The sequence below is a fragment of the Pelobates fuscus genome, chromosome 3, assembly GCF_036172605.1.
Source record: "Pelobates fuscus isolate aPelFus1 chromosome 3, aPelFus1.pri, whole genome shotgun sequence".
Taxonomy (NCBI): domain Eukaryota; kingdom Metazoa; phylum Chordata; class Amphibia; order Anura; family Pelobatidae; genus Pelobates; species Pelobates fuscus.
In genome coordinates, this window is record NC_086319.1 from 409,028,657 (window position 1) to 409,039,438 (window position 10,782).

The 10,782-nt window shown below is 39.0% G+C and overlaps 1 protein-coding gene across 1 annotated transcript; it reads left to right on the forward strand.

Moving 5' to 3' along the window:
- Positions 1-291: 291 nt before the first annotated feature.
- LOC134602009 (olfactory receptor 11L1-like) lies at positions 292-1,230 on the forward strand. Its single transcript, XM_063446510.1, has one exon. It carries the CDS (start codon positions 292-294, stop codon positions 1,228-1,230), a length of 939 nt encoding a protein of 312 aa, XP_063302580.1.
- Positions 1,231-10,782: the final 9,552 nt, after the last annotated feature.

Here is a 10,782-nt window from a genome sequence, read left to right on the forward strand (position 1 = left end):
CAGAATGGAAATGGACGTTATTTAGCCAAACCAAAAGCCACGTAAATAAGCATCGGACATTCTGAACAAAATTTCAATTTTAGGAAACTTATTTGGCGGAACAGAATATTCTCACCATGCTCAAGTCTAGAGAAGACCATTGTTGAAGCAGGCAGGAAGGTAAATGGGTTATTGCTGATATACAGATAGATTGTAGTAATGCCAATTAATATACATTGTAAAATATGGTATATCCCACTGCTAGAAATCATGTCACTGGATGAAATACTCTTCTTTTATCTCCCGACAGATATGGAGAATCAGACAATGATCACAGAGATAATTCTATTGGGATTTCATCACCTTCACAGCATGAGGCATTTATTATTTTCTATAATTCTTGTTGTTTATTGTTTGACAATATCGGGAAATTTCCTCATCATCGTGTTGGTGTCATGTTTCAGACACCTTCATTTTCCAATGTATTTCTTTCTTACTCAAATGTCCATGTCAGATATTTTGTTGACAACAAATATTGCACCTCAAATGCTTTCCATTATCAATCATGAAGGAGGTATTATATCTCTTAAAGTGTGTATAACTCAGTACTACTTTTTCGTTGCTTTGGAAACTTCAGAATGTTTCCTGTTAACGGTGATGTCTTATGACCGATATCTGGCCATCTGTAACCCCCTGCAATATAACTCTATAATGGACCATGCATTTTGTATTAACTTAATAGTTATATCTTGGGTGTTAGGCTTTTTTATTTCTCTATTAATTGTGGTATCAATAACTCAGCTGGTATTTTGTGGACCTAACATTATTGATCATTTCTTTTGTGATATTGATCCACTCTTAAAGCTTTCGTGTTCTGATACCTTAATAATACATGTAGAAGCTCTATTCCTATCAGTCCCTGTCATTGTTACACCTTTCTTGATTGTAATTGTGTCGTATATCTATATTGTTCTCACTGTTGCTAAAATTCCATCAATTAGTGGGAAAAAGAAAGCCTTCTCTACCTGCAGCTCCCATCTGACTGTTGTTTCCATATACTACGGGACTCTCATTAGCATTTACACAGTTCCAACTAATGAAAGATCGTTGGTGACAAACAAAATTCTGTCTATGTTTTTTATAGTGGTGACCCCAATGCTTAATCCAATAATATACAGCCTGAGGAACAATGACATCAGAGAAGCTCTAAAGAAAATGAATCTATACCCTTTAATAAACAGGAGTATCTGAAATAAATATTTAAAGGGGATGCAAATGATTTTGTAAGAAAAATATTACTATAGTTATTTGGTGACAGTGACACTATTTAGCTATACATATATGAGGAAATGGTGGGTTTTATCTCTCACAAAACCATATAATGAATAGGGAGGTACAAAGACTGACACTAAGAGCTTCATGCTGCTCTAAAGGGTTAATGCATTGCAAAGTAACACTGTTAATACCACCTGACATGTGAGTGTCAGAGGAAGGCATGTATAGGTGGTACTTTAAAGCATCCATACATATCATCAATGAACAGTTCAGTTACAGTGAACATAAAAATAACAAGAACCTTAACGACTGATTTATTGAAGCATAAACATAGAAAGCTGTTGAAAGCCTTCATGCTGGCTAATAAGAACATGAATCCATTTAAAACTAGTGAGCCATTAAACTAAACACAGTGCTAAGCACAATTAGGCTTCTGTACTACAACCGAGAAACCACGGAAAGAATCAACAATTAGAGGGGTCCTTATTTATCCTAACATTTTAATTTCTTTCCTTAACCAGATAAAGGTAACAAGCCCATATCTGTACTGGGTTTGGAATTGATTGCTATGTATTGATGAGTAATAATATTAGCTATACTTGCTTTTTGTGGATTTAGCATTTTGGATCTGTGGTATCTGGGGTATGCATCCCCAAATCTTCATGTCATTAAAATAAGGAATTGATGGAGACTTTTGTAACTACAAACATTTAACAATAATAATAGAAAACAGCTTAACCCCTTCAGGACGGAGTCAATAGTCAATAGTACATGACCCACACAGTCTGGTTTCTGTGCTAAGCACTCTGTGGAAACGTCACTGACCAAAGTATCCAATCGCTGCAAAATATCATGGACACTACTCTATCCTAATTCTCCTTGACCTGTCTGCGGCTATGTTCATTCGCACCCGCTACATTGTAAGAGGTTTCTGCTCTGCTCCAGTCCTCCCACCCCACCACCTGCTCCCTAGATCCAATTCCCTTACATCTCATCAGTACTCTGTCTTCTTCTCTTTCTCCACCTCTCACTAAAATTCTCAATCTCTCTCTCTCTCCATCGCCCTTCAAACATGCAACTGTAACCCCCAGGGTGCTACCATCAGCTCCACCACACAGGCTCGCTGTCTAGGTGTTCTCTTTGACTCCGACCTCTCCTTCAAGCCTCATGTTCAGTCTATCGCCAAATCCTGTTGTTTTCATCTTAAAACATTGCACACATGTGACCCTACTTAACGCCAGATGCGACTAATGTGTTGGTCCATTCCACTGTCCTTTCTTGCCTTGACTACTGTAATCCGCTTCTCAGTGGTCTTACGTGCTCCCAACTTGCGCCGTTACAGTTCATAATGAATGCGGTGGTGAGGCTCATCTTCCTGTTTGCCCGCACCTCCCATGCCTCACCCTTCTGTCAGTCCCTACATTGGCTTCCTGTAAGATATAGGGCTCAATTTAAAATTCTGGTTCTTGCTTTCAAATCTCTACATAATGCTGCTCCCACCTATCTATCCTCCCTAATACACAAGTATGTCCCGTCTAGGCCCTTACTCTCTGCTGAAGACTTACTTCTATCTTCTGTACGTACTCCCACCTCTGATGCTCACCTTCAAGACTTCTCGAGGGCTGCACCGTTCCTGTGGAACTCGCTTCTCTCCTCCATTAGATGCTCACCCAGTCTACACTCCTCCAAAAAATAATTAAAAACCCACTTCTTCATAAAAGCATATCAATTAATCTGTTAATAGCTCCTGACTTATTCCTCTCTTGCAACTGTCACTAGTCTAATGCTCTCCTTACCTTTTGTGTGACTTTACCAGACTCGCATGTAAGCATGTCTAGCATGTAAGCACATTGAGCAGTGCCCTCAACCCCTTTGTTCCTGTGTCTCCAACTTGTCTGGTTACATCTACATGTTTGTTTGTCCACCCACTGTAAAGCGCTGTGGAATTTGATGGCGCTCTATAAATAATAATAATAATAATAATAATAATAATAATAATAATAATAATAATAATAATGTTCTGATCAAAACAAAAACTAAAGAAAAACTGGAATTCACCTCTTTCATATTAAGGGCACCCACACTTATTATATATAGAGTTGAGTGGACACCTGGATGTTCGGGTTTGCCGGGTTCGGACGAACCTCGGCAAAGGTTCGAGTACGGGACCCGAACTTGACCCTGAACCCGAATCCCATTGTAGTCAATCAGGTCCCGAACTTTTGGGCTCTAAAATGGCTCTAAAAAAATCCTGTAAGGGCTAGAGGGCTGCAAAAGGAAGTAAAATGGGGGTAAGAGTAGGACAAGTGCCCTGCAAACAAATGTGGATAGGGAAATAACTTAAAATAACATAAAATACATAAAAATTAAAAATAATAATCTTCAACTAGGAGGAGGAGGTGGATGTGGAGTAGGAGGTTGAGGAGGCGGCGACCGTGGCGCTGTAGGTGGAAGCGGCGGAGGAGGTAGCCAACACTGTTTTTTTTTTTTTTATTGGGGTAGCCCCCAAAATATTGGGACTGTGATCCTTGTTTGTAGATAGCACGGTCCTCTAGGGTAAACAACAGGCACAGTCCTTTGGCTTTCATATAATCCAGGCAACTTTATTGTAAATCCACACAGGAGACAGCAGTAAATGAAAACATAAATCCCTTTAAACAAAAACCTAGCTCGTCTGAGCACTAACTAATATCAGGTTCCCTATCTCTCAGGGGTTAAACTAAACAAAACAATATTGGTTTCACCAACCTAGAGTCTTTGTCCACTCTCAGCACTCCAGTCTTTAGCCAGCCTGCTGCTCCCAGCCTTTCAGAGAGAAACAAAACATTCTTCCCTTACCTGCCTAGCAGGGAGGGGTTTATTCCCACTGCTGCAGCCGATTACCTGCAGCTGGGCAGTAGGTTGGAGATGGTCCAAAAACCCTGGCCTGGATCTATGTCTTCCAAGAAAACCGCTAAACTGCGGAGTGGAGCATTGGCCCTCCCTTCTCTCCAAATGCTCCACCCCAGGGGCCCATAACTAAACAATCATTCCGGTTATATACACAGAATCATACTCTCCCCCTGGGGTTAAAAATCATATGCCTCTCTGAACAATCTTGATGAGATATAGACTCCCTCACAGACCACCCCATTCACCTTATCACAGGACATATAACAAAATAAACATTTGCGGCCTGCGGTGCATTTCTTGCAGTCCAATAACGCCATCAGGTTTTTAAAACTGTCCGTCTCCACTAGACGAAATGACAGCATTTCAAAGGCCATGAATTTTGAAATGCTGGCATTCAGGGCCAGGGATTGCGGGTGGGTAGGGGGGTGCTTCCTCTTCCTCTCCAGTGTTTGGGAGATGGACAGCTGAACGCTTCCATGGGACAGTGTTGAGATGCTGGACAATTGTGTACCTGGCCTCTGCTGGTGCAGGAACCCACCCTCTGAGCCACTTGTGAATGACTGGTCTGATAACCATGGAAATGACCCCTCTTCCTCCTCCTCTTCCTCCTGTGCCACATCCTCTTCCATCATCGCCCAAATCGTTTTTTCAAGGAGACATAGAAGCGGGATAGTAAGGCTGAGAACAGCATCAGCGGCACTGGCCATGTTGGTGGAGTCCTCGAAACAGCACAGCATGGCACACAGGTCTCGCATGGAGGCCCACTCATTGGTGATGAAGTGGTGCTGTTCCACAGAGCGACTGACCCGTACGTTCTGCAGCTGAAACTCCTCTATCGCCTGCTGCTGCTCACACAGTCTCTCCAGCATGTGCAAGGTGGAGTTCCACCTTGTGGGCATGTTGCATATGAGGCAGTGAGCGGGAAGGCCGAAGTTACGCTGCAGCACAGACAGGCGAGCAGCAGCAGGGTGAGAACACCAAAAGCGCGCACAGACAGCCCGCACTTTCTGCAACAGCTCTGATATATCTGGTTATACACTGAGGCGGTGTAGGTGGAAGCGGCAGCGGTGGAGGAGGAGGTATCCAACGCTGTTTTATTTTTTAAAAACAATTTTTAATTGGGGTTGCCCTAAAATATTGGGACAAAAAATAAAAAATAAGTGCACTTGAGTATAACAATGGCTGGGTGAGGCTGGTATAAATGTCTATTCTGCACAAGGTACAGACAAGTCTGGTGGGATCCATGCCTGGTTCATTTTAATAAACGGGAGCTTGTCCACGTTGACCGTGGACAGGCGGCTGCGCTTGTCTGTGATAACCTCGTGCCGATCGCACGTCCCCGTGACGGCGACAACGCATTTGGATGTCTGCCCTATCAACTTTCGATGCAATTTTATGCACCTACCATGATGATCATGGGTAACAGGGAATCAGGGTTCGATTCCAGAGAGGCAGCCTGAGAAACGGCTACTAGACATGTGCAATTCATTTCGGTCCGAATATGAATTCGGACCAATTTCGGGCAATGCGGACATTCATGTACTTCCGAATGTCCGACTTGCGAAAGTGCCGAATTGCTGAGGTCCTGAAGTTCCGAAATGACTGAATTTCCGAAGTCTCGAAGTGCCGAAGTTCCAAAATGTCAAAGTGACGAAGTGCAGTATTGCCTAAGTAGTACTAATATACTTATATATATATATTTTATATTATATTATATATATATTCCCACGCTGTGTAATTTGACTCATAACTCTCGATTGGTTACTTAATCCACCAATCAGAGAGTTATGAGTCAAATTACACAGCGTGGGAAAATTCCAAAGAACTTTCCCACGCTGTGTAAAATGACACAGAGCACTCTGATTGGTGGATTTCAAACCAACCAATCAGAGTGCTGTGACAGGTAAATGTAGAGACTTACCTGTCAGTCTCTTCATTTACTTGTCAGAGCACTCTGGTTGGATGGCTTAAACCCACCAATCAGAGTGCTCTGAGCCTAATTGCAGGGTGGGGCAAGGCTTTATAAACCTTCCCCCGCGCTGCAGAGCTCAGTCTGCGCTGAGCCCTCCATGGGTGAATATGGATATTTTTTTTTTTTTTTTTTAATTGCGTTGGTTATAATGGATTTTTATTTGCCCTTTTTTGGGGCTAAGAAAATAAGATTTTAGAAGAAAGAAAACATTGAATGGTAAGTTTTATTTTATTTACAGGTACTTAGTTAAAGCCCCCCCTCATTATTTTTAGGGTGAGGGGGGTAGGTAGGGGTTAATTTTTTTTGGGGGGAGGGGGTGACTAGGGGTTTGGGGACCTCTAGTTACCTGGCCGCTCAGGGGTGCCAGGTTGTTTCTATATTATGTGAGAGTCTCATTAGCATTTACACTGTTCCAACTAGTGATAGATCTTTTTCTACAGACCAAATTATGTCTATGTTTTATACGGTGGTGACCCCAATGCTCAATCCAATAATATACAGACTAAACAGCCATGACATCAGAGAAGCACTAAAGAAAATTAATCCATAACCTTTAATATACAGGAATATCTGAAAGAATTATTTACTTTGACATAAAATCTAATAGACTTATTTTTTCATGTAATAGCTAAAAGGGGTGCAACGTGTTCTTTGGGAAAATAATCACTATATTTATTTGGAGACAATAGGGGATAAAGCAGTATACCTAGCCTTCCCCAAGTCCATCTATAAATAGGGCTAACCATTAGTCCCATATGTGGTCCAGTGGATGGTGTTGTCCTCAATTATTCTCTTAATCTCCTTTTCTTTTCTCAGGTTCTCTCCTCCAATGAAATCTGGCAAATAAGTATATATGGCAATATTATACTTCATGATTTGATTCATAAATCAATACTGAAAAATATAAAGAATATAACCCCAAATCTATCTGGATGATAAGAGAAAGAGAAAGGGTCAGCCCGCCCTAGTGCATTAAGTGTTTCAAATGTTTCCCTTACTATCGCTACTTATATGAGGACATCGACCACTGATACTTTGGAGTAAAAGGTTAACCTGAATACACTAAAGCCAATGAGATTTGAGCATATCCCTAACAGGTTCTTAACCATGTGAGTGTATCCACGAGCACTTGTTCACTAGATGACAACAGATGACAACAGGCAGTGTTGCACTATATGTGTTTTATTTATTTTTTCAGTACTGCCTTCTGATGCTTAACCCCTAGGGGTAAGTGGTATATCAAGTTTAGCTTGACACACTCTGTACTATTGGTGTACTTTTACCAAATAGTATTTTTCTGTATATATGATTGTAGTAGGGTGGAAAGTTCCTACAATTGTGTGAAGGCTGCTCTCACAAATTGTTTTGGACTTTATTGTATTCATAAGCGGCTTTAAGCACAGATAACTTTTTTGTTTCTAACCATCTTCTGCACTGTTTACACAATATGTTTATGACCCCTGTGAGAGTTGTTTATTTGTCTGGCAACTGGCATTTAATGTGGATAAGTGCACGATAATGCACCTTGGACGTCAAAACCTCAAGAGCAGAGAATAGGATATTTGATACCCTACTAACCTCAACATCTGAGGAAAGGGATTTAGGAGTAACTATTTCAGATGGAAGACAATGTAATAGAGCAGCTGGAAATGTAAGCAGAATGCTTGGTTGTATAGGGAGAGGTATTAGCAGTAGAAAGAGAGTAGTGCTCATGCCATTGTACTGAACACTGGTGAGACATCACTTGCAGTATTGTACGCAGTACTGGAGACCGTATCTTCAGAAGGATATTGATAGTCTAGAAAGAGTTCAGAGAAGGGCTACTAAGCTGGTTCATGGATTGCAGGATACAACTTACCAGGAAAGGTTAAAGGATCTTAACATGTATAGCTTGGAGGTAAGACGAGACAGGGGGGATATGATAGAAACATTTAAATACATAAAGGGAATCAACACAGTAAAGGAGGAAACTATATTTAAAAGAAAAAACTACCACAACAAGAGGACATAGTCTTAAATTAGAGGGGCAAAGGTTTAAAAATAATACCAGGAAGTATTACTTTACTGAGAGGGTAGTGGATGCATGGAATAGTCTTCCAGCTGAAGTGGTAGAGGTTAACACAGTAAGGGAGTTTAAGCATGCGTGGGATTGGCATAAGGCTATCCTAGACTTAAGATAAGGCCAGGAACTAATTAAAAGTATTTAAAAAATTGGGCAGACTAGATGGGCCAAAGGGTTCTTATCTGCCGTCACATTCTATGTTTCTATGTTTTTATGTTTCTAGAATGGCAGTCAGATTTATCCTTGGATCAAGAAGATGTTTCCCTACAGTTGAAAAAATATATCCTTGAATATTCTGTTTTTGCAAGTATGCATCTAGTAGCTGTTTGAACATCTGTACGGACTCTGATAAAACCACTTCTTCAGGCAGAGAATTCAACATTCTTATTGTTCTTACAGTAAAAAAACCTTTCCTTAGACTATTTTTTTTTCTTCCAGTCTAAGCACATGACCTTGTGTCCTTTTTAAAGTCCTGTTTGTGAATAGATTTCCACACAATGGTTTGTAGAGGCCCCGAATATATTTGTATAATGTTACTACATACCCTCTGAGGCGACGTTTTCCTAAACTAAAGAGGTGGAAATTTGTTCTTCATAGCTGATATGTTCCATTCCTTTTATTCATTTTATAGCCTGTCTCTGCACTTTTTCTACTGCCATAATATCCTTCTTTAGAACAGGTGCCCAAAATTGCACAGCATATTAAAGATGTGGTCTTATTGAAGACTAGAGGAGAGTCTAATGGGGGTAGGCAGGCTGTTCCAAAGAAAAGTCGACAGCAAGAAGTTATGCAGACGTGATTATTCCCAATAACATAAGATTCTTCATCAAAGATGCCTATAATTACATTCATTAGACCCTATTTAACATACAGCTCTAACATTTGCATTGGTAGAAGAGTGATACTTGTCCTAACTTTTCCAAGATATTTTGTAAAAGTTAAATTTTGGTAACATTCTATAGAACAAACTGACTGGATTATGTGAATTGTTCAAGCACCTTTAGTCATGAATTATAAGTTTATTTAGACATATTGTTTGTGTTGAATAAATACATAATTAAACACAATTTTCTTGGAAAAATAAAATCTTCCCTCTGGTATTACAGTAAGTATGTGCATTTTACTCTATGGACTGATGTTAATAACACTGTAGAGCCTTAAGGTAATGGTTGTGCATTCAAGTAACTATATAAAAGCTTGGTTTCAAAAATATTTTATAGCTTTAAAGAGTCTCCAAATATTAGCTCTCAGATGCTGATTCAAGTAAGTTCATGACTGAGAGATCAATGGTGCATTATCTACAGAATTATTTTTAATTATTTGACGTAAAATATAAATAGCAATTCATGGAAGTTAGCCAAAATTCAGTATACAATTCAGATATTAAAGATATTAAGCTAGTTTTTCAGCACCTCTTAAAGAGCAATTTATGCATAATTTGATATATACCCTAATACTTTTTGGGCTAGTTCTGTATGATACGCTGACACATCATAAAAAAAAATATATATTTTTTTTGTTAAGATGTGTTTCCATTTTTGGAATTGTCTAATAAGAAATTGTTTGTACTCATGCATCAAAAGCAAAAAAAAAAGGCAGCCATAGCATTATCTGAAGAATAGGAATACAAGTTTAAATTCTGTTCAAAACAAAAACAATATATTTTTAAGCAAATGTAAACAGATTTGTATTCACCATAAAACCATCATAGAACATTTTGTGTGGAACATATAAATACATTTTATCATTCTATGTATTTTCTAAGTCCAGGATAATTTCTTAGTCTAAATCGCTTTGAATGATTGCAATGCTTCAACAATGAAAATAGCTATGATGGTATTTACAGTAATTATGATGATTAATATTATTTTGATTGTTGTTATGTATCATGTTATTTTGAAATCCTGAGCTTAGTTTTTCTCTTGGACATTCATGGATGATTTGTGATATTGCATATTTCAGGGGGAAATGAGATCTAGAAAAATATATGCTTTTCCAAATTAAGTTGTATTTGTTACTGGACACTATTTACACACCTGGAGACAAATGAAATCATAAAAGTTCAAAGAGTAAGGTGAGTAAACTTAGTATTAACATTTCTAGTATTAATATTATATTATTTGTGAAGGTATTTAGTTACACTTTTAACAAAAATATGGCTGAAATAAATATTTGGTGATACCTCCTCCTTCACTTTAACAGGGTTACAGTATTTACTAAAGTTAGAATTATGGGTGAATTCAAAGTGAATTTAAATTTTAAGGCCAGAGTAGCTAAAGTGAAAGCATAAATTGTGGAGTCTGTTGTATTTATATATATACACACTGAACAAAATTATAAACACAACACTTTTGTTTTTGCCCCCATTTTTCATGAGCTGAACTCAAAGATCTAAGACTTGTTCTATGTACACAAAAGGCCTATTTCTAAAATATTGTTCACAAATCTGTCTAAATCTGTGTTAGTGAGCACTTCTCCTTTGCCGAGATAATCCATCCACCTCACAGGTGTGGCATATCAAGATGCTGATTAGACAGCATGATTATTGCACAGGTGTGCCTTAGGCTGGCCACAATAAACGGTCACTCTAAAATGTGCAGTT

Coding starts and splice junctions, on each gene's coding strand:
- LOC134602009 (XM_063446510.1), top strand. CDS start 292: ATGGAGAATCAGACAATGATCACAGAGATAATTCTATTGGGATTTCAT.